The sequence below is a fragment of the Rhopilema esculentum genome, chromosome 19 (genome assembly GCF_057945365.1).
Source record: "Rhopilema esculentum isolate cy_ngs chromosome 19, ASM5794536v1, whole genome shotgun sequence".
Lineage (NCBI taxonomy): Eukaryota > Metazoa > Cnidaria > Scyphozoa > Rhizostomeae > Rhizostomatidae > Rhopilema > Rhopilema esculentum.
In genome coordinates this window covers 5,533,190-5,561,070 of record NC_142833.1, presented here as the reverse complement: position 1 = coordinate 5,561,070, position 27,881 = coordinate 5,533,190, and the positions used below count along the sequence as shown (strand labels likewise).

Below are 27,881 nucleotides of genomic sequence, written 5' to 3'. Positions count from 1 at the left end.
TCCCGTTCTGAAAGGTATACGTCATTAACAATGCTTTGCGGCCCTTGATTTCAGCCGTAGGCCTACAGTGGTGATCTTGTCTGAGAGAATTCATAAAGACGTCTACTTACAACATCGAATAAATCCTTTATTAAGTGAACGATTAGAGACAAACGAATGACAGAGCTTAACACATACACACTTTTTTAATTCATAATGGCTATATTTACTGATTGGAATTTGTAAATCGTCTAGAACCCTAGGAAGGGAAAACTACAACGAAACGATGTCAGTTCCAGGTATTTGGCTACTTTTTTACGATTTTTCTATCTTAGGCTAGCGCGATGTTATTTTAACGAATCAATTAAGTAGTAAGACTCAGTTTTTTTACAGCAAAATATTGAAACAATGGTTCTGCAACGTTAGTTTACCAAGCTTCACAAGGCAGTCCTGCCTAGGCTGCCATCATCGATCCATCCTTGCTGATTTCCTATTGCGATATCTTTGGCTTTAACAGCTGTTGGTAACCCACAGTAATTTACTTCATTTAAGAATAATGAAAAAATGTTTCAAGATATAGAATTTTCAAGAATTTTAAATTGTCATCTCATGTTAATGGCAGATCACTCCCTAGGCTTGGCGGTGACCATGTCGTAGATACGAAATCGTTTTTAATATCATAAATAAAATGGGCAGCAGAGAAGCAGGGTTCCCGTTTCCTACGGTACCAAGCAGGCCAATAATTTTAAACATTCCTGCTACTTTGTATTTTATCACAGACGTATTATATGTATGACCTGATGGTAAAAGCAACATAAAATGAAATAGCAATTTCGACAATCCAAGCAGCCAAAGGTTATGGTTTTTAAACAAAATTTTGATAGGAGTTGATGGTATTTGATACATCGTTTGTTTTTCTCAAGATATTCTACTACTTTAGTAAGATTTTTTGTTTTTAATACTAAGACCAAATTTTTCTACTAGTTCAAAAACTTGCAACAAAAGTCCCATTCAAAGTGAAGTAAAAGATTTGCAGGTGTTTAACTAGATTAAAAAGCATGCAGGTTCTGGTGCAAAATTTGCAACCAACTCTAATTTCTAAAACCTGCAAGATAAAAAACTCTAATTTCTAAAACCTGCAAGATAAAATATTTCATTCAATTTTTTTATCAGTGACAATAAACTTAACCAACTAAGGTTAACTTAACTATATCAAATATATATTTATTATAACATTACTAGATTTTGTCTGTATGCAAAATTGGCAACATAGAACTACCAAAGTACTTAATATATATATATCTTAAGTGACTTTCCTCATTTAAGAGTAAATAAATATAATTTTGTGGCTCTGGCAAAGGCTTAAAAAACCGAATCAGGAAATATAACCATCATAGCTACCATAAAGATCTCCAGAGGTTGCTTCGGATGTCACCAGTCATTAAATTGATTCATTTTGAACCATCAAAAGATTGTTGCTTTTGATGCCATTGTCCATTCTGACCAAGTGTCTGCATTTTCCTTGTCAGTCTTGGCTTATATTTACATATTGCTGCTCTTTAAATTAGAACTAGATTTGATTCAACTAAGGAGATAGGAAAGTTGACTTCAAAGTTTGTGTACTAGTTAAAAAATTCCTCATGGGCTTCACAAACACTGGCACTCTTTATTGTCATGTTGGTTGTGTTATGGATTACTCTAGTTAAATCCAATCAAAGAAGAATTCTCCAAAGCACCAAGGTAGCTCAAGAGGGCTCAACCCCCTTCAACTTTTTAAAAGGGGGCTGCACTCCCTCCTCTTGTTTCTGGGTAATTCTAAAATATCATGGCTAATTTCTACCAGGGTCAAATCTTTAATTGAGCCAATATTACTTTTAGAAAATTGCATTCATGTGTGACCTCAATAGTCCTCTTGATAACTGAAAACTCAATAAATGCTAGCAAGATTTTACTACTTTAAATTATTTATTTTCAAGATTTTTTTACTTGAGTAACAGGTAAACATCGGAAGATGATTTAACCCAAGCAAAAGTGGAAAGGGAAAGAAATTGATTATGAGGAGCCATGCAAACAAAAACAATTGAAATGTGCATTTTGTATACAATATAGAGAAGGCTCTATGGCCCCTCTACATTTTTTGCTCTACACTACTGGTTTCAGGTCCACTTTTAGTTTCAGTTCCAGTTTCAATCATTGATTTGAATTCAACTGCATACAAATAAATGAAAATTTAATAACTTACAACCATTTGAGTAACCACAGATTATAACAAATGTGAATGGCAACTATCTAAAATCTATATACATATCTTCATGTTTACTACTTATAAAAATTGAGATGTTAGGTTTGCAAGAAAAATTTTAAAAGTTACACTCTGCCAGAGTGTTATCAGAAGAGAGTAACTTCTGATAGCAGTTGAGGTAAACTAAGTTGCACCCATCTGATACAGAATGCTCAGGAGGTGATACAAAAGTCACTTCAGGGTCACTCTGTTGTGGAGCATTGCCATGTATTCGCATGAATCTGGTATACTCCAATCATAATCTAGCATTTTCTTAGTGTTTTCTGCTTTGAAGCAACTTGATCATTAGTAAACAATGACAAATTTCAGATATTTTTGGTGGCTATTAAATAATGCCCAAAAAATTAGCCAAACTTTTTTGTGTTTAGATTTAACCCTATCTAAAACAATTCCATTGAAACAGCACTTGGATTAATTTATTCTGCACATCTGACAGTAATGCAATCATGTTATCTGTCCAGCAAATCCCATCACCCATCTCTCACTTTTCAGGGCTGTTTTCCTCCATTTTATGCGGCCTTTATTGCAAAGCATAAAATGGCCGACTGTGAAATCTTTATGCTTGCTGCAATGCTGTCAAGTTTGAATCAATTCTTTCAGAAATTTTTTACGTTTGTGAACCAGGGCTTCCACATCCAGGTGTCTCTGCATTGTGCCTTCAGCCAAACAGGCCTTTATAGCATTCACTTCTTGTTTACATGCAACCCACCCCCTTAAATGCTCACCCTATAACTTCTTTTTGTATACTCAGTCAGATGTATAAAAACATGTTTAATTTGCTGGTCTCTCACTGAAAGGTGAAGGAGTGGGGCTGATCCTCTGTGACTATCTGAGAAGAATTCCAAGCACAATAAACTGGGAATCTATTTCAGAATTCATAGTTCACTGTGTTGATTTTTGAATTGCATTACATGTATTCCATAAAAATTTGGTCACTGGAGAAGTTAGGTCCTGGTCACTCTATTCCTTTTCCAGATAAAAACATAGCTGATTCATAACTCTTATTTGAGAGCCAACATATGCATTCGAAAAGCTTATACTGTCTTCTATGAGACAGAATTCCAGAAAAACTGTTGAACCACCATTCTCAGCTCAGCACTCATAACCTTTTTATAGATCTCTCTCAACTTTTTTGCCAAGTTTTAGCAAACAGACTTTGAAGTGGTAACAAAGAATCATCAAAGTAAGAGAAATGAAATTATCATACATGACACTGAAGTTTATTAGAGAAGCATCAGATGAAACATACAATACAATTTTCAGAAGAATGAAAGCGATTTGCTACTAATTATAGATGGCAAAAATGAATATTTTTCAAATCAGAGATTAGTTAGAAAAAACGACACAGATGATGCAGTCAAACTTAAAATTATTTTCTTATGTTTTCAAATAGCAATCTATGTTTAAAGCTAAGAGACTGAAATTTAATGGCGAATGTTGTTTACAAACATTGATGGAGTCTACATTAACTAACACAATCATGAAAGTATGGTGCCCCTCTAATAATCCTCATCTTATGGTACTAGTGTCTCTATTTCACACTCTCAGTCAGTACAACACAGTGTCTTCTGTCAAATTGCTCTTTATTGCTCACAATACTTCTTGTCATTACCAATCTCCCCAGACTTATCAACTGCCCACTTCATAGATGTTTTTAACTGCATCATTGCTCAATATAAAGATTCCCTATTTTTCTAGTTTGCACTAGTGTGAGGCATGATTCAGGAAATAATATTTCAAATATCACTTTCAGAAATTAATTTTGATTTGAGGAATGATCAATCTGTTTCTGTTTTTGCTTGCACTATTCTAGCTGGCTCTGTAAGCTGCCTGACACCCATTTTAGAGGTGTTGACTCAAGCATCCCGGAACACACCTCAACATCCCTGAGTGCACCCAAGCATCCCAGTGCCCAGACATATTAACTTCCTGGGAGTGACAAAAATATTATCAAAGTGTTTGAAAATACACAATATTTTGGTGGCAAGATTTTGACTTTTTGACCTATGAAGTCATCCATCTTTTGGAAAGGAGTTTGTTATTGGAGTTCACTGTGTGCAGCAGGAGAACTTTACATCTGAAAACATAAGGTTTTTGTTAACCAGCCTAAAAGTAGACATTGGATCATTAAATTTATCAAGGAACATTTGAAAAATTACACTAGTTTTTTAGAGTCCTAGCAAAAGTTAGAAGAAAGAATTTCTTCAGGCAGGCTTATGGTGTAACCCAAAAAATTCTTGACAGTTTCTTTTTAAAAAGTCTTTTTGCCCTGTCTATGCTAAGATGGCTGTATTGGATCTCAACAGTTGGTACTCACAGCTTGATAATTTTTTTTTGTAAACACCCCTCAGAGCTTATTAGGATCCCTCGTTCATTAATTTTCCATTTTTATAATAACGTTTATTGGCAATAACAAGTTCCTCTAAGCTAGGATTTTTTTATTACAGAAAAAAGTTTCCCTTTTTATTGTGACTGCTTATTTTATAGGAACATAAGATAAGGCCCATGGTCTGTAGACCTATGAAACAGTCAACTTTTACAGATATTTGCATTTTTTTAGAAATTTTTTTATATTTATCTGAAGCAGTTTCATAATATCCCTAGTAATTATTATATAAATTGTTATCTCTTTTTTAGACAACGCTTCAAATACCTTTGGTAACCAAAGACCATTCATACCACCAGTGAGTTATGCTCTGTAGTTTTTATTATTTTGATGATATTATAAAGTTTTTGATATTGTATTATAAATAAAATCTTTAGAGAGCTGTGACTTTCACGTTCAACCTTCATATACAGCAACAAAGTAGGTGATTTGACCCACTTGACATTTTCATGGTGAGCTTAGCCACCCCTTTTTGCATTAAAGTGCAGTACCTCTTTTCAAGAAGTCACACAATGAGTATGATTAAGCAAACTGCAAATCAAGTATACCTTTGGCAGTTGAGATTCTCTATCAAAATAGTATATCAAAATTTTGGGTGTCAAATTCATGATTAATTGATTCTTTTTTATAGAAATATTTTAATTTTTAATTGGAGCAACCCTTAGGAAAATAAACAGCAATAAACCTTGTTAGAGTCTGTTCTGTTGAACCTTTGCGGACTTCAATAGCCTCTGGTCATAGGTATTTTTGTTAGATTTTTACTTATTAGGTATGTATGTTTGATGTAACTTATGATATTTTGATATATTGTATACTAAAAAACAATAAAACAAAACCCTTCTACCAAAATTGAATAGTTTAATGATTAGTTTTTGATGGAGTGGCAATTGAGAAGTTCTTGTTTTTATCCAATAGTTCATTTTCTAAATTTCTTCTTAGAATCAAAGAGGGCCACCAGGGCAGGGAATGCCACCACGGCCACTGGGCTTTCAACAACGGCAAATGCAATATCATCCGCAAACTGGTCATATGGCCCATTCGCAGAATTTTGGACAAGTTCAATATAACATGGGGATGATGGCAGCACCTGGCAATGTTTGTTCCTTGTTTGATTCTTTTGTCTGTTTAAAGAAGATCTTTGCAATTAACTGTTATTGCAGTTTCCATTATGAAATTATGCAATTTTCTCTCAAGGTTACATTTGGTGGGTGGATTAGGGATTGTGTATTTTCTGTGGGTTGCCAAGATGAAATATTTTAAGGTGGTTTGTAGTATATAGTTAAGGTGGTGATTTGTAGTAAAATACCTATTTTGCATTCAACTGCCTCCCCACATACATAAATGGAAGTATATTTGGAAAGGTTTATGGAGATGCCAACAATCATCATCATCTTTTTCATAAGAATAATAATAATAATAATTTTGACTGTGGAAATGTTCATCGAGCTTAGGTTGCTTGAATTAAAAGAGTTAAATTTTGAAAGACAGAAAACTAATAAAGACTATTTAAAAGGTGGCAGCAGCATAATAGGTGTCAGGAAATATGATAAATTTAATTAATATTCAATTTAAATTGATATAATAATGTAAATATAATAATGTATTAATTAAGTTGATATGATACGATACAGTTTTGTAAAAAATTGTTTCAGAACGATGCTAAAATTGTTGTGGCATTACATTTTTCAAATGGAGTAAGACTATTTTGAATCAAGGAGAAGAGTAATTCACAAACAGAGCTATTTTTCGTTTACTTTTTACCATGTTATTGTTCATTGTCAACGCCAAGGCTTTATTGCTAGTCACCCAGTAAGGTCTTTTTGTAGATAATTCCACAGAGAAGCTCCCGGGTTTAGGGTCATTAGGGGCTTTGAACTTGGTAATTTTTTCTTTTATGGTATTTTAATCATGCTAACTTTCATTAACAATATGATAGTGTCAAAAAGTTTTAGGTAAATCTTGAGTGGATCTCACACCTGTCCAATTTTCTTCTTCACTTCATAAATTATGTCAATATTCTTTATTTCCTACGTTGTCCAGATTTTAGATTTGCTTCCTTTATAATTACAGTTACAATTGCTACTCACATGGCAGCTTATTTTATACTTTGACTCATAAAGCTTCTACTAAGCAATCGTGACTCTTTTCATCACAGTTATATGTTGTACCAACTGGTCCATTTGGAATGCAAAACCAATCATTATTCAAGGTAGAAGCTATGCCTCGTCAGCCACAGTACAGGTATTGTGCACCTCCACAATCAATGGCACCGACAGCACAGGTAGTGAATTATTCGACATCAGTATCACAACCAATGCCACAACAAGTAGCTATGCCGCTTGGTATACAGCCCTCCATCCAAGGGCAGATGCAGAGTCAGCAACAGATGCCATCCTCAGCTGCTCCTGTTTCACAGCCAGCGCAACCTCAACGGTCAGAGAGATCTAAAATAAGAATAAGGGATCCTAACCAAGGGGGTAAAGATATAACTGAAGAAATTCTGAAAAAGAAGAAAGAGCCAGCTGTTCAAGCTGATGCTCCAGCAGCTCAAGCTCCAGCAGTTGCTGCTCCACAAATGCCTGTTTCTGTACCTGTTAGTGGTGATGAAAAAATCAAAGCAGAATTTGCTGCAAAAGTTGCTGCAGCAAAAGCAGGTAATTTTGAACAAACCAGGGCAACAGACAAGCCAAAGCCAGATCAATTACCAAGCATAAAACCTGGTGCTGAGATCAACCAAAAGACTGAAAGTTCAAGTTCTTTACTGGAACAGCCAAATGTAAAAACGGAACCTCAGGGGTCTGCTGCAGAATCAGGACAGTTAGATGAACATCCAAAGCCAATTTCTAAAGTCAATGATGAAGGCTCAAGAAGTAAGGAGTCATCAGTTGTCGTTTGTGATTCAATATCTAATATTGATACAGAGTCTGCCAAAAAGGAGGAAAATGAAGTTGTTGTAAATGGAAATGATGTTGATGAACCCAAAGAAAAAATAAGTGCTGAACATGTCATAGAAGGTTCAAATGATTCAACAAATGATTTGATTAATGATCCATCTGATACTGCTTTAAGTGTAGATGAGGTTAAGCCTTGCGAAGAGCAAGTTGAGATGATTGAAAACAAAGAAAATAGTATGTTGCCAAGTGATAACACTTCAAGGACCTCGGAGAGTTATTTGTCTGAAGCTTCTGTTGACGAAACTAAAAATACAAGTGTTGACAAAGAGGATGCGGAAATAGCAGTAGAGCCTGTTCCAAGTGAAGATGCAAATGTTGTTTTGAACCTGCCAACAGATTCTGAAGAGAAAACAGAAGTTGATGGTCCATTGACAAATGGAGTTGATAAGCCTGCCTCTTCAATAAGTGCTCCACTTGTCCAAGGTAACCATTTTTAAGTCCTAATTCTTTTTCTTGATATCTCAAACCTTACTCCATTTTGTCTTTATCCATATTGAAATTTCATGATTGGGTACTTAACTTCAAATGCCAAGAAAATTTAAGATGTTTTAAATTCTATTTAGTAAATTATTAGATACTAAATCATAGGTGCATAATTAATTCATAGCTTGTTCAACACAAGCCTTAAGCCATGCCATCCAAGTTTATAAGAGAACATTTAGCAACTGTTGTTTACCATGTGCTTACAAACATACTGTATTTACTCGAGTGAGCGCCGCAGCGCTATTTCAATTTCCAGTACTTTTGATGCTGCACTTATTTGGAGGCGGCGCTCTAATGGAGACGGCGCTCATACGAAGGCGGCACTCATACGAAGGCGGCGCTCATACGAAGGCAGCGCTCATACGAAGGCGGTGCTCATACGGAGGCAGCGCTCATACGGAGGCGGCGCTCATCTGTAGGCTCAATACGTATTTATCAAAGTTTGATTTTTGCAAGCAGGTAGCTTTGTCTCGTTGATGTTGTTATTTATTTGCTCGTTTTTCAGTTTTCTTGCTCTTATAATCTAATCTTATAACTCGGATAGACAATTACTCACAATTACTCGAACAAAATCTTCTCTCTTTTATAAACCATTGTAAAACCATTGCATATTTTTTATTCCAATAGTATGCAAGAAATTGCCTACGTTACTGTTCAGATAAACATCCATAAACGCCTAACAGTGAATTTCCTTAACCTCTCACCCATCCAAACATGTTTCCCTCTGTTTGACACGCTCTTTTCAAGGGCAGGGATTTACCATATAGTCGCTCGTGTTCCTCTACTGAAGCCTTTATCAGATTATGTTAATACAAACAACGTTGACATTATGAGTTACTTCTAATTGCAGCACCTAAAAAGAAGAAAAAGAAGGAATATAGAGACAAAGACACAGATCTCATGAGTGCATTCATTGATAAACCAGAAGAGGAGGTATATTTTTAGCTTGTTTCTTGGTAATTTATGGGTAAATCAATTTACCATCAGTTTTTAGTTATGTGTGACAAAGCTCAACACCCTTTATCTCCAAGCGTTTGACGATTGAAAGATCAATGACCAGAGATCGGCACAGTAACAAAACTTTTAGGTAGATTTATAGAGAGTTTTTTCTTGTTCTGGGCTTTTGTATACGACATTATTTCCTTAAAATCCCAAATTTCGCTTCACCATTTTGTTTGCCTGGGTAAAAGTCAATAAATGCACAATATAAAGTTTTGTTTATAGAAGTCTAAATGCAGAAATGTATTCGTTCTAGGTTGTTGAAACTTCTCCAGAAGAAATTGAAGAAGGCGAGATTAAGGAAGAGCCTGTCATTGAAGAGGAAACCTGGGAAGACAAAGACATAAAAACAGACGATGATGTCTCAAAAGCAGGTGAAAAGTCTGCTTCTGGTGTTGTCTTCTGAAAGATGATCGCTCGTTTCAACAAATTGTACATTGCAAGGCGTCAATAAAACGACTACTGCATTTTAGGGTTTCACGAAACTGTTTCTAAATATTGCATGACCATTTTAAAAGTGACTGATTTAATAATATTTAAGCATGATAACAGTCACATAGCTGCCAAGTGAGGCAGCTTTCAACACCTTAATCACAACTAGCTGTATCTTGTTTTGTTTAAGAGGTATGCATTCACTTTTTGAGGTATCCCCCATTCATGCAATCAGAAAGCATGCAAAGTTATGATTTCTTGCTCAGCAACTCTGCTAAAAAATTCCCCTACATATATAGATGAATTGTCATCTTGACTGTAGGGAAGATCCACCAACATATGAATGACTTTTCCTTGTCTTTCTTTGATGAATGCCTTGTAACTCAAACATTGGTTTCATTTCTCATGCAGAAAAAGGGCGGTGCTACGACCGAGACTTTCTACTTCGTTTCCGATTTAGTACAGAAAAGCCTAAAGATTTGCCAAATATGGATATTATTCTGCGTGAAGCTAACGAGCCTACAAAGCTGGAGAAAGAAAGGTAAGTTTCTATCAAAACATCTCTATTCCTATTTATTATCGTTTCGAAGCATTTTTCCATAATTTGCTAGGTAATGGCAAAGCTACTTGTTGCTATATCTCTTCCTTTCCTCTTCATTAGCTCATCATACCTGTTTGTTAGCTCCTCATACCTGTTCGTTAGCTCCTCATACCTGTTCGTTAGCTCCTCATACCTGTTCCTCAGCTCCACATACCTGTTCCTTAGCTCCTCATACCTGTTCCTTAGCTCCTCATACCTGTTCCTTAGCTCCTCATACCTGTTCCTTAGCTCCTCATACCTGTTTCTGAGCTCCTCATACCTGTTCCTTAGCTCCGCATACCTGTTCCTTAGCTCCGCATACCTGTTCCTTAGCTCCTCATACCTGTTTCTTAGCTCCTCATACCTGTTCCTTAGCTCCTCATACCTGTTTCTTAGCTCCTCATACCTGTTCCTTAGCTCCTCATACCTGTTCCTTAGCTCCTCATACCTTTTTCTTAGCTCCTCATACCTGTTCGTTAGCTCCTTATACCTGTTCCTTAGTTCATCATACCTGTTTTTTAGCTCCTCATACCTGTTCGTTAGCTCATCATACCTGTTCCTTGGCTCCTCATACCTGTTCGTTAGCTCCTTATACCTGTTCCTTAGTTCATCATACCTGTTTTTTAGCTCCTCATACCTGTTCGTTAGCTCATCATACCTGTTCCTTGGCTCCTCATACCTGTTCGTTAGCTCCTTATACCTGTTCCTTAGTTCATCATACCTGTTTTTTAGCTCCTCATACCTGTTCGTTAGCTCATCATACCTGTTCCTTGGCTCCTCATACCTGTTCGTTAGCTCCTTATACCTGTTCCTTAGTTCATCATACCTGTTTTTTAGCTCCTCATACCTGTTCGTTAGCTCATCATACCTGTTCCTTGGCTCCTCATACCTGTTCGTTAGCTCCTTATACCTGTTCCTTAGTTCATCATACCTGTTTTTTAGCTCCTCATACCTGTTCGTTAGCTCATCATACCTGTTCCTTGGCTCCTCATACCTGTTCGTTAGCTCCTTATACCTGTTCCTTAGTTCATCATACCTGTTTTTTAGCTCCTCATACCTGTTCGTTAGCTCATCAGACCTGTTCCTTGGCTCCTCATACCTGTTCGTTAGCTCCTTATACCTGTTCCTTAGTTCATCATACCTGTTTTTTAGCTCCTCATACCTGTTCGTTAGCTCATCATACCTGTTCCTTGGCTCCTCATACCTGTTCGTTAGCTCCTTATACCTGTTCCTTAGTTCATCATACCTGTTTTTTAGCTCCTCATACCTGTTCGTTAGCTCATCATACCTGTTCCTTGGCTCCTCATACCTGTTCATTAGCTCCTCATTCTAGTTCAGTAACTTCTACTTTGTGATTAAAATCTGCCAGTCAATGCAAGGTCTTCAGTCAATCTCTTACTTTTTAGAAAAATCCTCGAAAAACTAGACATTTTACATTGTATTTTGGTAGCGTATGAGCATTTATGTTTTCATTTGATGTACAGGCTACCATCATCTGGTGGCGATTTTTTCATGCCTAAATTTATGCGGCAAGGAAGCGGTGGCAGGCAGGCCGGGATGAGCAGAAGTGGAAAAGGCGGCCGGCTCGCTCCTCCAAAGAAGATTATCCCGACAAACTTTGATACCAAAGTTGAATTGAAGAAATCAGAAAATGCTTGGGTGCGTTCGTCTGAGAAAACCAAGGAACCTGCTGGAGGAGAGTCAGAAATAGAGGTAAGTTTGAAAATTTTCGGCCAATGGACATCTTGGACCAATACTAAGAACATTCAATAGCTTGAATGATTTAAATACTACAGTAAGTTGATGGAAGTGGTCTGTGGCCGTCATTCGAAGTTTTGTTCTTTTACTTTCTTTCCATGAGTGAATAAGGACAAAATGCTGGATGTACCTTGTCTAATTTTGTAAATACTTTCTTTTTTATCATTAAATACGATATCTGTATCAGAGAGAAATTAGAGAAAACAAACGAATATTTGGGAACTAGAATATTTAGAACGTGAAGACCTTACAATTTAGAACCTTTTGAGCCTTCTTTCAAATACCTTAGCACATTTCAAGCCTTGACCATTTTAAGCCTTCACCATTTCGGATTTTGAATTGGACAATAGATTAGCAATGCAATGCTTGTAAAGATCTATATTTCTTTAAAAACGGGATACACTTTGTAGATATAAAATGAGAAAAAGCACTCGCTATAATGTTATCTAGACTAAAATCTTATATCATCAAGATGAGACTGGGGAAGGATTGTGAGGGGCGCCTAGGAGAAATGGATATACCGAATTAAAGTCCCGAAATTGTCCCTTGTGGGTTTCTGGTTGATGAGTTGCTTTTTTATTATTTTCTGGCCTTTTCAAGCTAATTGCTCAAAATATTCAAGGGGAACACACAACCACTCCCCATCTGAGTTTGAGGCTGTAACCAGGTGGTAGTGACTGCTTTTTAGTTACTCTTTTCTTATTTTCCCTTCTGGATGTTACATTTTTGTTAACATAATTGATTGTTTTGTTGTTACCTTCTATGCCTATAAAACACTGGAGAAAATCCGCAAGGTCTGATTGAGAAAAATGAAAAATATCCAATCGTTTCCTTCATTTAAAGTACAATGAGGAACTTGATCTACTACTGTTCGTACAGAATATCAACTTGTTGCTAAATGCAACTGAGTGGAAAAAGTGGTTGGAACTTGTTATAATCAATGAGTAACTTGTTCGAAAATCAATTGATTTGTTATTTCTTTCAGGCACTGACTCGTTTAGCTAGAGGCATTCTGAATAAACTGACCCCACAGAAGTTTGATAAACTTGTGGAGCAGATGAAATCATTGCCAATAGACTCTGTCGAAAAGCTAAAGTGTGTAATTGATCTGATTTTTGAGAAGGTAAGTTGAATGACGTTAGTTCTAAATATGAATAAAATTGATAGGAATAAAGCTCAGCCAATGGTTGTGATCAAATGATCTCCTTGTTGAAGCATGAGCAAATATTTGTTCTAGCATGAAAGTTGTCCCCTTCACAATATTTGGTTCCAAATGAGTCTGCAGACGATCTTTATCATTTTGCAACAAAGTTGCGTTTCAGTTCAACGCATATCTCGCATAATGCACCACAGCAGGGGATGGGTGCCATATGTCTAAAATCCTACATTACTTGCTTCTTCAAATCGAGCTTGTTTTCCTTTCTTGTAGTGCCCACAGCAAGCATATTAATAACACGCAATGATTAAAATCCCATGTTGTTTGAAAATAGCTCAATTGTTTAAACGTGCTGGTAACATTGCTCACGTAAAATTACGAGTTGCCAAACAATGCTACTCCATTTTGTCGCGGTATTTGTCAGACCATGAAGACATCCAATGGCTTCTTCTTGTTCCACGAATAGCTTCCTATTGTAGCACGAATAATTTTTTATCGTTTGACAAAGAGTACACCACACAAGATGAACAAGCAATCACATGCAACTTCTCACAACCGATATTAGTTGGCTGTTATTTTTAGCTTGCCCAGACCTCTGACACAATGCATCTTTTATATCGGTTGTGTGTCTAATGAAAAAGGGGAAGAAATTGAGATCTAAGTACTAAGATCGTTTGAAAGTTTCGGGGATATAAGAAGCTCATCTGTGATGAGTGCTTTTTCCACGCTTCTCATACACCAGTTTCCTAAATCTAATTTAATATTTTTTATTGCTTAGATTGTTTCTACTGTCACAAAGAAACCTGAAATATCTCATATTGAATCTTTCTAGGCATTATCAGAGCCAAATTTCAGTAAAGCGTATGCTCAACTTTGTGACGAAGTTTCGAAAAAGGTAAGCTGAAATATGAGCAGCTTTTCACTAGTTGATGGATTTGAATTATTGATTGATTCATCATCAGTCATCATCATCAGTCATCATGATCAATCATCACCATGTGATTCCCAACATCAATTCCAGCAATGAATTTCAACTTTGTTCTCTGAATGAAAATAGACTGAACGTAAACTCAGCTCTATTCAAAACTATGCCACAAAAATTTGAGCCCCTCCCCTCGAATTAGCTTGAAACATGAGTAATGTGTATGCTGGCTTTAAAATAGCTTTTAAAAGACCACTCCCGTCGTGTTCCTTCTTTCAAAGTGTTCCTTTTTAATAAGCTCTTAAGTTATAAATAAAAAAAATAGGCCCATGTCAAATTTTTTCTTTGTTTAGCATTTTATACTTTGCGGAGAGCAATGGCAGACACCTGGGGGGGGGGGGGTGATAGGGGTTGTTGCCCCCCAATACTTTGGAAGACAATGGTTTTTTGTTCTAAAACATTAGGGAAATGTGACGTCATCTTATTAAAAGAATGGGCTTGCCCCATTTCAGTCATTGAGAAAAGTTTGTGTGTGTATTCAGAAAGAAATTGCTGTAGAAGAGCTATATATAGGAGCCGAAAGTATTTTTACCTTTGACCAGAAATTATGACATTAAAGGAATATATATATATATATAGGGCTTGCTCTTAGAATGAAAACTTTTTTACAATACACATTCATATTACGTCATTCTAGAAAATATCAATAGAAAGTGGCAAAGGATCAAACGTCAGTTTCAAAAGAATTCTTCTGAACAAGTGTCAGTTTGAATTTGAAAAAGAAAAATCCGATGAACAGCAGCTCGAGAAAGAGCAAGATAAACATTATGAGAATGTAAGTACTCTTTTAAAGGAACTGTATAAGAAACAACGGTATTTCGAGGAATCACCTGCTTCTGACAGTGATTTGTTTTCTTTGTTTTACTCTCACATGATTCTGCGAAACCTTCTGACATGAACTTGAACTTTCTCTTGTCCAAAGTCTTGACCCCTTAAAATTTAATGGTCTACCATTATGGTGTTGATTTTTCGTCATTTTTAAATTTTATTTTGATACATAAAGTCTTCCAACACGAGCTCCAGAATGTACAGTAATTAACCATTTCTCTGTATTTAGGCCGATGAAGAAAAAGCCTGGCAAGAAGAGCTGGCCCTAAAAAGGCAAAAAACTAAGAGACGTTCTCTTGGTAACATCAGATTTATTGGGGAGCTGTTCAATCTTAAGGTGAGTCGCTATCATATGTAAACAAAAGTATTCTCTACATTGTTGAGACAAGGGGCAGAGTAAATTTATGAAGCGCAAAAAGTCGACCCTTGCAAGTTGCAGCTCCTTTAAGACACAATGACGATATAATTGGCTGCCGAAAGATGGCTGATGAAAGGCCACCGTGATATAGGAAGTGGGCAAACAGTTTTCCCTTTTCAAGTTATGTAGACCTATTGTTTAGCTGTCTGTCTTTTTCCTCTTGAGATGCTCTGTTCCTATTCCTTTTACAATCTTATTTGTTTTTACAAACAGATGTTGACAGAAGCAATTATGCATACATGTATCACCAAACTGCTGAAAGACCGCGATGAAGAGTCGTTGGAATGTCTGTGCAAGTTGGTAACGACCATTGGAAAGGATATAGATCATGAAAAGGCCAAGGTAGGTTCATTTTTTTCTGAAAATGTGGTTTCAAATTGTATTTCTGAAGAAGATGTACTTCTGCTTCATCTCTTCAGTTAAGATATGTAAGTGTTGCTTATAAAGAACATATGTTGTTTTGATATCGACATGTTTTTAAGTTGCTGCTTTATGTTAAGCCCAGAATAACACAAAGGCCTACAAAAGCCCGATTTTTCTGTTTCGCCACTAGCAATTACATAACCGCATTTGTGACTAATCTCCTTTCCACATGAAGTAGTTTGACCCTGAATTTGAAAAGGAACCATGTGATTTACAGATAGAAAATACTTCAAGCTTTTACCTCTGTGCATGAGTTTTTTGAGTGCATGAAGATGGCAGATGGTTCTAGAACAAATATCCAAGTCTTGGCCATCGCAGTTGAACCCTGCAGAGTCTAGACGAAATTGTTATTCGCTGAAATGGTTTTCTGAATTAATTATTGTATTTAGTTTTACTAGCTATTATAACAGATAATTTTCAATTGTTTTGATCTTAATTTTTCGTTTTGATAGCTCTTTCTTTCAAGAAATTTGTTATAATCCTGTGAATTCTATTTTATCTGGGTGTTATAACAATTTTTTCTGGTAGCAATAATCTATAGCCCGATAACTTCTCCACCCATATGCATGGGTTTCGTTGAGTGCAGGAAGATGACGGACGATACTAGAACAAAAATTCAGGACTGTATGTTGACAATTTTTTATTGCATATTAGATCATTACATTTTGGTGTCATTTGATATTTCAAGTTTTCAAATATTCCAGCCACGGACCAATCAATATTTCGATCAAGTAGAGAAGATTATCAACCAGAAAAAAGTTTCGTCACGAATCATATTCATGCTTCAAGATTTGAAGGACCTGCGGCGGTCTAATTGGGTTGCTAGACGAATATTGGATGCCCCCAAGACCATCGATGAAATTCACGAGGAGGCCAAGTTGGAAGAGATTCAAATGCAAATGGCTCATCAGCAAGCTGCTCAGAAAAGATTAATGAATAAAGGTAGCGTTCATTCAGATACTGTTCAATCTTTCTGACATTCGTTTATTCATTGAGTTTTCTCCCCACAAACAAATATGGCTCCCAGAAGACTCTCGGGAATCGGCATGGCCATCTTCGAAGCACTTATGCCCATATTTGCAGATTTGTTGCTGATATTTTCTCTCTTATGTTTCAAAATACCCGCATTAATTGCTTACCACTTAGTATTGCCTACTCTTTCCAGTGTATCTGGTATATAAGAGTAAACTATGAAAATGTAGCTTCATCCAAGTTGTTTTAACGAGCTTCCTCTTGTTACTCCAACAAATAGGAAAAATACACCTTTTCCCTGTCCTTATGACTCTTTAACTGTTATGGCTGGTGTATTTCATAGTCTCTAGCACACAGTAAAAGTTCAATTGTGTCAGTTTTTTATGGTGGCATTGTGTTCGTTATTGAAGGAGGCAGAGAGAGTCCGGCACCAAATCGTAGCATGCAGAGTGACGAAGGCTGGAATCAAGTGCAATCAAAAGGAGGTCGCAACATGGTGACAGTAGACCCAAATAGATTGAAAATTACAAAGGTTTGTTGTATTGTTTGTTTGTTTGTAACCTTATTTTTGTTCGATATTGCTTCTAGCTATACATATATATATATATATATATATGTATGTATTCAAAAGCTCTAGACTGTAATGTTTTTTAAAAAAATTTAAATAGATGATCAGTAAAAAAACAACTTGATTAACGTTTCGCAATATGCTTCTTCAGAATCTGAAGAAGCATATATCTTTATATATAATATATATATATATATGGATATATACACATACAACTAATCTAAATCGAATCTACTGTACAACAAAAGAAGAGGAAATAACTAAGAAAATAAATACCTACATACATAAGCTAAATATTTGAAGCAACTTGGATATGAATGGACAAAATTTACAGGATATCGATATCATTATATTTGCAAACGTTGCATTTACAGCTAGGACCATCCCATCGTGTTATCATACGTTTGAAGCTGTTAAGATTGTCATCTGATTTTAGTTCATTTGGCAGACAGTTCCAGATCTGAGGTCCTATGGCTTTAAGGCTCTTGGAACCGAAAGTTACTTAGTTTGGTCGAAAATGATTTAAGTTTTTAGGATTCAGAGAAGGATGTTTTAATGTTCTTGAACTAAAAATGCTATGCATAAAAGGTGGATTCAAATTTCTAATTGTCTTGAATATTTCAATACAGAGGGTTCTCTGACGAGCAACTTGCATTGTACACTTTTTTTACCTAGTAAGAGTACATCATAGGAACTTTTATGATCATTGTACAAAAATCTTAGCGCGCGTTCCTGTATCCTTTCAATTTTCTGTGCTTGTGCCCATGCATTTCTGAAGATATAGTCTCAAATTTCATTCCGAAGTATCCGAAGGTGCTTTTTTTATGTTGTACGAGTTGTCTATGGCTTTCCTGCCATTGTTTTTAACTTTGAACCATCTTGGCGCTGTTTTTTAGAAGGCCAAAATTGTGCTCGCCTCGTTAAATGGCTTGTTTGCGAAAGCCCTTTTTATTACATTCATCTCCAAGATGATGAAAGTAGAAGAATTTATTAGAAATCCCTTGTTATGATATGTTTCAAAGCCAACGCATGACAGCCGGCTCTTTTCCATCACAGCGAACCAATTCAGAAAATATCTCACTTGGCCCCACCGGCCGAACTACTGTTGCTTGGGCCCAAGGCTCCAGCGGAGGAGGCAGTTCTCGCTTCGCGTTGCCGGCTGAGAGTGAGTCAAGGCAAGGCAACCGTTTCTCAGCGCTGTCCGGTGGCGATTCTGGTGGAAGTCGACTTGACAGCAAGGGTCGAGCAGGACAGAGGAGGTATATTTACATTCATGTCTTTAGGAAACTTGAACAAACAAAATTAACACAGGGTCGTAGGGTATTATATCAATTTTTATTTGATAGAGTAAGGTAGGGTTTGGTTTTGGCTTGGAGGAACTAAACGGGACAGATAGATTTGAAATTAATGAAAGCGAGACTGTTTTGAACAAACTTTGAGGCTAGATGCTGCTTAGTTTTTAGCGTAACTGGCGGTTGTTTTTGCTCATTAATGAACAAAAATGTTTATGAAAAAGAACATTTTGATTTGTGGGAATACTAGAGAGGCTTTCTCTGCGTTCATGACTAATCTTCTTTCCACATGAAGTAGTTTTACCCTCTCTTCGTTGTGAAGTTGTATCGTTGAAGTATTTAAGCTTTAGAGAAATCTTACACCTTACAGCATGAAAATTTTTTTAGTTTTGCTTTTTACCATAGTCAACATGATGAACGGAAAAAAATTCAGCCAATACCAAAAGCATGTTTATGATATTACGATTTCATGTAATTTTTCCGTTTTTCTATTTAAATCGTAGGGTATTCACCATGAATGCTCTAATTGTCATTGATTAACCGAACTTTTGACTGTTAACTGAACTATTTCTGGCTTTAAAACCTTGTCTCTAATACTTCACTATGAAGGCTTCCGAAAGACACAGGGCGTATATTTTATTACTTGTTTGCTTTTGAAGTGGACAGCAGTCTAAATTTGGACGATCCAGTGGCCCATCAAGTACAAAGCGAGGACCACAGCAGCAACACATGTCAGATGAAAAAGCAGCCGCTCTAGCGACGACCCGAAGAATGTTGTCTGTTGAAGGAAACAGGACGCCTTCGCCTTCTAATGTAAGTTGTCGACAAGGGTATTGAGTGAGCGCTAAAGTGGCTATTAGAGAGGTCTGAAAGTTTATGTTCATTAATGCTTTGTTCAGGAAGTATTGTTCAATATAGAAGACAGACGTTTTATTTCCTGAATAAAACTTCAACTAGACATGAGCTTTGTTTATCCATACCAAGGAAAACAGAAAACACGGTCTTTCTCTCATTTTCAGGTTATCTTTGTCAGCAAATACCCCCGTCCCCTGTTTTTGTAATTAGCTTCTTGCGAATGGTTGTAGAATCTTTGCTTCACGTTCCAAGAATTCAAATCTGAGACTAGGCTTGCTTAGCCTTTAATTGACGGCTGTTGAAAATGACAATTATATGATGGGGTCTTATGGAAGTTAGAATATTGACCTGAACGAAAATAACGTAACATATGAACAACAACTTTATCAATTTCAAGTTCTAATTACAATCTGGCGCTGGATCATTTTAAAAAAGGAGGGTATACCCTAATACGCCGAGTGATGATTTTCTTGCTGCAATGCTGTTGGTAGACCTGAAACTGATCACATGAAGTTGTATCGTTCTGGTTTACAGAACAGCTTCCATCAATAGCAATTTGTCAACAATGGATACCAACATCACATGAAACTACAGTGATCTACACCGAAAGCAAATGACCTTCTATAAATAAGGACTATTTATCATTACTCAATGCCTTTAATGGCTGTACGGTGACCGCTCCGCGTGTAAAGCTTCCTAATCAGACCTAGAGTAACCCCCTGTGTTATTTTTGAATATTTGCAGTCAAAACCAGAAGACTTGGAGAAGGGCTCGCAAGGAACAAGAACGCCTGAAACCGTGGCAGTGGAAAGTCAGGAGCAGGAGCCTGCAGATGTCTCCCCCGTCAACGAAGTCTCGGAGCAAAAAATAAAGAATGAGACAAAATTGACAATTGACGAATTTATTGCGACACATGATTTGAAGGTAAGAACTGTTTCTATTCATGTTATGACACGTGACTTGTTGTTTCTATATTATATCCTACTGGCCTTGTCTTGTGATGGGGGAGGGGGCTGTCAGCATAACAAAGAAAGGTTTTTCCTATGATATTTTTTAAATCTTTTTTAATCATAGAAGTGGTCGCTGTGTTCATTTACTTTAAGATGTTTCTGGCATGAAGTTTTTATCTATTTGTTTGAGCGTTACTTTTCTTTCCTGAGGGCAGTGGCGGCGCCAGCTACTGCGAAGTGGGAGTGTAATGGGCGTGGCCAGTTAGACCAGGCCCCTTTTGCCTCGTTTCAGTGCGTCGTACCAGGTTAATTTTCCCTAGAAAATTTGATCTACTCCTACATAGCTCTTTTTAATCCATTTCTAGATAAAAATATATACCATGTTTTGGAAAAAGTGGAGGGAGGGTAACTATCCCCCATACCCCCCTTGGTGCCGCCACTGCTTGAGGGTGTGCTCTGTTGGTATCATCACACCTGCCAATAAGGTATCTGAAGTAAGGGGGATTACAAGGGAATCATTTATTGAGAGAGGAAACACGCAATTCATGGCATTGCAAAAACGAGCTTGTTTTGAGAACACTTCCTTGAGAAAAATTTTGGACCATTTATCGAAAAACAACTCTCATACGATAAGTTAATTTTTATGAAATTTTTGTAGAATGACCTTTTTGCCTATTTACAATACGGCTTTCATTTCTTTTATTTTTTTTAATTTTGAATCTTTCCAAATAGGAAGCAGAGATTTGTATTCGCGATCTCAACTGTGCCTCAAAGCATAATGTTGTCATTTCTGAAGCTATTAACATTGCCATTGAGAAAAAGCTTGACCAGTGCAAGGAAATTGGAAATTTGCTTCTTCGCTTCGTGATGTCGGGCCTTGTATCACTGGAATCGTTTAAGGAAGGGTGAGTATTATGTAAGGTTTGTTTCCAAACCCTGTACAATCCTTCCCATTTAGTGAGACTTTGGTATCGATGTCTGATATTGACACTTCTGGTATCGACATAATATTCTAACTGATATTGGCACATATTTTTTGTTTCATAAGTTTTGCAATAATACTTCTTAAAGACTCATTGCTAACAATGGGCCTTTGCGAGCGTGGCGACGGTCCAAACAATGGCAGTAATTGATTTTAGACAGTCTAAAAATGCATTATGGGATGCTTACGCAATGGCTCAATGTTAGCAATGAGTCTTTAATAACAACTATAAAGCGTTGTGCTACATCTCACATGTCGTAAGCCTTGTAATTTACCCCGGGGGCTTATTTCGAAACGACATATTTTTTGTGGGGGCTTATTCGAGGACTTAAGTGTTGATGTTAGTGATGTCGCTTGCAGTTGCGAATGCTTAAAGTTAATGACAAGAGGCAAACAGAAGTCTTTCAAGTGACCATTCATAATTTTACTTCACTCTTCCTTTTTATGATTGAGATAGGTCTTGATAAAAACATAAACAAATTTACCATTTATAAAATGCCGAGTCGGTGGCTTTAAATGTCTTTTCAAAGTTCTATGAATAAATTTGTAATTTTTTTTTGGTGCTCCCTCTTTTAGGTTAAGTGAAGTTCTGGAATTCGCTGAAGACATTGCCGTGGATATACCACATCTTTGGACTAATTTAGGTGTAATTCTTGGGCCATGTGTGGAGAGCGAGCAACTGCCGCTATCGGTGTTAAAGACATTGGTTGAACCACTTATAGAATGCAACAAGGCTGGATTGCTAATGGCCGAAACTCTGGCTGCTGCTGCTAAAATTTCTGTATGTATCTAGTAGTTGATTTTTTGGGTTGTGATAATCAATCCCTGATTAATTGCAGTGTTGATGTGCAGATGGACATAGTGATATGCAGGTTCAGGAGGAAGGTTTCTCTCTAGTTTCAGATGGGGTCAATAGTAGTTGTCCATACTTTTGTCAAGAAAGGTTATGAAGATATAAAAAATGCCTATATAAATCGAAAGTATTTTCAGCCAAAACCCCATTAAAAGTCGACGCATACTTAAAGGTAATGGGTCCATATAAAAGACTGCGTATACCCAACTTTTCAAGCCACCCATCAAAATAACGGCTTGCGATTGGTTAGTATTCTTGCAATGCAAAACTGCCCACGTGAAAAGCGGACTTGCAGCAAGGTAGATAAACAGAACGACTGTAATGGCTGGGGCGATGACATGAAAAATCACATGTTTAACCTTTAAAGTGCCTATGAAACGAAATTTCACATATAGTTTTTTGCAAGAAACTGAAACTTCTACATGTTGTTGCAATATAAAACGAAAATTAACTCAAAAATTTGGACGGGAAAGTTTGTTTTTGGGGTTTCAAAAACAATGAGTGCGAGTGACAAAGCATAAGAATCAGTGACGTCACAAGGTTTGCAGTTGATTCCATCTTCGCAATAAACACTTAGTCAGGGCTGTTGGTCAAACAATATGAAACTTTGCAAAAAAGGACAGTTTGATGCGCTAAAAATAATTGGATATGTATCCTGACTTAAAATTGCCCCATACGGCTATTTTAACGGTAGTTCAATTAACGACCTCCGTGTACTAAACCACAGAAAAACGTCAACTGCTTCCGTGTTTGCGAACTTTGTGACGTCACAGATAACGACGCTTTGTCACAGTCGAAAACGTGAAAATGGGATATTCAACCTAAATTTTTAGACCGTTGCGCAAGAAAAAAAATCACCTCAACATATATCATTGAAATCAGCAAATTTTGCTTATGAAAAGTGTGCCATTATCTAAACTTGTCAAATTTCATTTCAAAGGCACTTTAAGGGTAATGCTTACTTTTATATATTAGTCGATCAAGTGCATGAAATGTTTAGATTCTAAAACCTTGTTACTATTATACCCTCTCAGAAAATTTATTGTTTCCTTTGTACGAAATTTTGGCTGATATTATGCACTTGGGAAGCAAAACAGTAAAAAAATACGACGTCTCAGACTTTTAAGCTCACAAAACAGCACATTTATATCTTTACTTAGAGCTATTCATTTTGATTGAAGACATAAGTCAGGTATTTTGGGTTACTCTGACCCCATATTGTCATAACTTTTGTCATACACCCCCAATTGGAAATGAAGGCATCAATGCATAACTTATTTTTTCAGTTGAACCTTAGAGGTTTTTGCTCCAATTGGACCGTTTTACGAAAAAGCAGCTTGAAGAAGCTAGTTTTCTGACTATAAAAGTAGTTATGGAAACTAAAAGCGAATGAGTGAAATTCGAGAAATTCAAAAAGTTTTATCATATTTCAGCTGTGTTGCTTTTTCAATTTCAGAGTGAAAGTGATATTGCTCTACTGTGGCAAAAGTCTGGACTCAGCTGGGGAAGCCTTTTACGAGAAGGAACTACCCTTGATGACTTCCTCGTCAAACACGTATGTATTAGGGAAGGATATAAATTGTTCTTTGATAAATTTGCGATGTTTCTTCTTGTCTTCATTTTGGCTTTATATGATGAATTATGCTGCAAAAGTTGGCTTAATTCATTGGAAAAAAATCAGAAAATCTGTAAATATCTGTAAAAATGCTTTTTAAATGGTATTGCCATTCATGTATTTATTAGGTCTATCTTTATGTATTAATTTTATCTTGTATATATATGAAGGGTTAACTTTATTTTTGTAGTAGGCCCTCATTAGCTGTAAATAAGCTCCTTTTTTAACAGCCAAATCGGTATTAATTTTAAGAGTAATAATAATTATATGTTTAATTAGCGCTGCATACGTGCACCATTTGAGAAAAAATACGTTTTTGTAGAAAATGGAATTCACGACTCAGCAGCCGAATCAACAAAGCCAAAGGGATTTTAGGAGCATTCTTGAAAAGCCGTCATGTACTTGTGAAATGGCGATGGACTGGATAGAAGTAAGTTTAATCTAAATTATTTGTTTCTTTGTAAGTTTAATGTAAGTTTCATTGTTAACATTTGCTCTTTCCTATTAATGAATTATAGCCAAAAGTTTTGTTTGTCAGTTTATTAACGATTGCCAGAAGAATTGACCATTGGGCATTAAAAAAACCATTTCTGTAGGCCATTTTTATCAACATCCCTGTGTTTACATCAAAATCCGCTAAAAGAGCCCTTATTGTCTATAACAGGCTCCTCTATTCTTGTTGCTTTATTGAAGCTGTTCCTTTAAGGGATAAAGCAATGGTCTGACTTGGTGAGAGTCCCAGCTATCGGGGAGGTACGGCGTAATGAGATTAGCTGTATGTTATAAGTATTTATCTTGTGTGAACAATTGTTTTACAGAAAAATGTTCCCAAAGAACAGTTTGAAGATTTTACGTTTATCAGAGAGTTATCGACTGCTGTTTACAAAAAGGGCGTGACAAAAGGTATAAATTCTTCCTCAATTTGATCTGTAGTATATCATTACCACTTTATTTGGTTTTAAAGGACACATTTAGCATGGACCACAAAATCTGACATCTTGAAGCCTTGCATGTTTAGGTTCAAGAATCCACCATTTCAATTTTACTTAAGCAAATGATGACACTCCTCTGAGCCAAAGGGCATTTATTGCTCGGATTTTTCCTTTTCGACATTTTTATTGTGACAAGTAATTTTCACAATAAGTTGATTTCAAGACTCTTCGTTTTCTTTTGCCAAAGCTTGAACAGCGATACGGTTTTTCTTTATGTATTACAATACTATGTATTATTTATGTATTACTCGTGAAAACCTAGAATATTGCCATGTGTGCTACGTAGTATTCATCTGTGCATGTTTGGGATTAGATTTTTTGTATTTTCTTCAAATTTACACTGGTTTTGCTAATGTGATTTCCATTTCTTTTTCAGAGTCTGAATTCAACGCTGCTCCAATAAAATTGTTTAAGAATCTTCTTCTGAAGTACATCGACAATGACAGGAAAAAGGAGCTGCAAGCCCTTTATGCTGCCCAGTTGCTTGCCGAAGAACTAAAACATCCCAAAGGTACCGTCTTAGTTTCACTTGCTAAGCACGTTTTTTACCACGATTATTTCTAAGTATTATTGACTCTTTGCCACCCAGGAGACGTTTTGGCTTGTTTATGTTGAACATAGAAAACTTCATAGGAAATGTTACCAGATTAAGTCGTGAAGCCTACTCTCTTGCCCTTTTGGAGGGTATCCAGCAGATTTCACAATGTCACTCAATGTCATCACAAGAAAAGTGTTTGTTTTAAAAGCCATGTTTTCTTATCTTTTATAAGCTTCTTTGTCTCAAGTTTGTAATGGTCTTCGTGTCTTGAGTTGCAAGGGGTTTTCTTGTGTGTAGTTACAAAGGAACATCGTTTCTCAATTTCTATGATAAGATATCACTGCCATGGAGCTACGTATATTTATTCTTTGTGTTTGATATCGTTAAGATGTTTATCCTTTTTTTGTTTCTTCGCACTTTGTTGAATATTTCTTGTTTTAAGTTATAACTTAGCACAGTAACAGTAATAAGTAATCAGTATGATATCTTCTCTTCGTGGTAAACTTGATTTCCTCAACTTACGCAAGATTTTCATTCCGGCAGATTTCCTTAGAGCGTTATTTGAAGCGCTTTATGATGAAGAAATTATCAGCGAGGATTCTGTGACTGCCTGGGAAAAGAGTGACGAAGAGCCTGTTGGAAAGGGTAATGCATTAAATTCAGTCCAAGGTTTTTTGACGTGGCTGAAGAACAGCGAGGAGGAAACTTATGATGACAGCAAATAATAATTTTTACAGAATATTAGTAACCGATGGCAAAGTAGATATCCCTCGATGTCATTAAGAATGTTGAAGATGCTGTTCCGTGATGGTGACAGAATACCCAATTGTCACCGCTCCATTGATTTAAATAGAGATGAAACTAATTCGACAACACTTTGCCCGTCGGACAAACTTGATTTGATCAGATGGCATGTTTGAAATATTTCCTAATAGGTGTATAAGCGAATGGTAACTCCTTCGTTTTTGTTAGTTCTCGTTTGCTCATCAGCCAGCTCGCCCTTCGGTGAAAGTCGCTTAGGCCAAACTCTTGGAGTGATCCTTGGAGGTGAAACACAATCCTGCGAATTGCTAGAAACCGGGTGTGCCTTCCAGAGAGAGAGACATTTATGTCTTCTCGCTCGTTACAATGTTCTCACCTTTTGCAGCCAACAGATATTTAAATGTTGTTCTTTTGATAAAGTATTTAATGTTGTAGATTGTGTCTCTTGTGACGTCATAGTTATATGTTCCCAGCCATGCATGTATGTTTTTGTCTAGATGTAGTGGGTATACTGTCGTGGTGTGATGTGTGTGTTGTAAGTGCACTTCTTCTTTGGTACATTAATTACATTCTGGTTTGCAAAAAGCTTGTGAGCAGGAATTGATTGCAACCATTTTGTCCATATAGTATAAATAAACACAACTCAACATGTATGCCAGACAATCCAAGTGTGGTTTCGCACAAATGTAATACCTCACAATTTGTCGCCAGGTCTCCCAACGTCACATTTTTGATACAACTGTCCAAAACAATGCAAGGTCTATGTAACTGAGTCTTTTGGTAATGAAAAGCCAGAAAGAAAAATTTGGTTTTGACAAGAATTATAACTCCTTGATGGGACATTAAATAACGGCCTTATGTTCCGTACATTTCTAAATACGCTTGGATGGAAAGATGAATACATCATTTATGTGTTTTATCGTTGTTCAGTTGTGTTCGTCGTCCGTCATTTTGTTGTGCGCATTTTAAGTGATCCTTTGTTTTATCTGTGCTTGTTTTCACCATTTTTCATTGGCTACTTGAATTCTTCCATTCTCAAAAGCGCTGCTGAACGACTAAATCCATTCATCTCAAATTCTGAGTAGTTTTACAATATGCTTTCGCTAACTGGAGTCAATTTAAAAGAGCATAGCCTATGAAACCCTTGATTCAGAACTTAAGTCCCTGAGATTGCATGTTATCAAGACAATTTTTTAAATACATTGATGTCCCTAAACTAATTTGAAAAAATGGGAAATTTTTAATGCAGCCTTATGTGAATGTTATTTGACCGCCCTATATTTTGGCTGTCATTTCTATCATATTGTAAACTCACCTCTGCTGGTGAGGTAATTTCCAAAACGCCTTGCATTCTCTCTCTCTTATACAACTGGATACAAATCCATAGTGAGCTGGTTGAGCAGATTTCGATTGTTTGTAAGCAATTGTAAACAATATTTGTATTTGTCGTTCAAATGATAAAGCCGATCCAAGGTTTTAATACGTCTATGCTTTACTGCTGTCAACAAATTTGCCAAGTTAAAACATGTAGAATTTTGAAGCAGTCTTTTGTCTTGTTGTCATCCTTGAAACAATTCCTTTCAGACGTTGTTCTCTTCGTTATCCAGAAGCCCTCTTTTTCCTGGTAAAATTGACATAATATTCCAGTCCTGCCGTAGTATAACGTGCATAAACACAGTATTCTTCAGTATTATGACAATATAATGTCGTCAGCTGACTGCATTAGCAAGAGCTAGAGAATTTCGAACAAATTAGTTTCTTGTCAAAGTTCCTGTTCACAATTCATCGATATAAATTTTCGTAAAACATTAAATGTTTTTGC

At 36.4% G+C, this 27,881-nt stretch overlaps 1 protein-coding gene across 1 annotated transcript; it reads left to right on the top strand.

The window, feature by feature from the left end:
* Positions 1 to 39: 39 nt before the first annotated feature.
* LOC135688031 (eukaryotic translation initiation factor 4 gamma 3-like) lies at positions 40 to 27,599 on the top strand. The gene is made up of 25 exons (XM_065204711.2): positions 40 to 278; positions 4,919 to 4,965; positions 5,607 to 5,762; positions 6,823 to 8,044; positions 8,955 to 9,037; positions 9,360 to 9,477; positions 9,947 to 10,076; positions 11,600 to 11,828; positions 12,859 to 12,996; positions 13,862 to 13,924; positions 14,649 to 14,786; positions 15,069 to 15,176; positions 15,471 to 15,599; positions 16,385 to 16,622; positions 17,063 to 17,184; positions 18,277 to 18,479; positions 19,172 to 19,325; positions 20,112 to 20,291; positions 21,050 to 21,222; positions 21,876 to 22,080; positions 23,609 to 23,707; positions 24,090 to 24,197; positions 24,586 to 24,670; positions 25,136 to 25,270; positions 25,841 to 27,599. Exons 1-25 carry the CDS (start codon positions 266 to 268, stop codon positions 26,020 to 26,022), a joined length of 4,458 nt encoding a protein of 1,485 aa, XP_065060783.2. The 5' UTR covers positions 40 to 265; the 3' UTR covers positions 26,023 to 27,599.
* Positions 27,600 to 27,881: the final 282 nt, after the last annotated feature.

What these genes read in the sequence shown, in the direction of transcription:
- LOC135688031 (XM_065204711.2), top strand. An exon ending in CTGCTGCTGCTAAAATTTCT is followed by an intron (nt 22,081 to 23,608) that starts GTATGTATCTAG and finishes TTTCAATTTCAG; the next exon opens with AGTGAAAGTGATATTGCTCT. An exon ending in ATGACTTCCTCGTCAAACAC is followed by an intron (nt 23,708 to 24,089) that starts GTATGTATTAGG and finishes ACGTTTTTGTAG; the next exon opens with AAAATGGAATTCACGACTCA.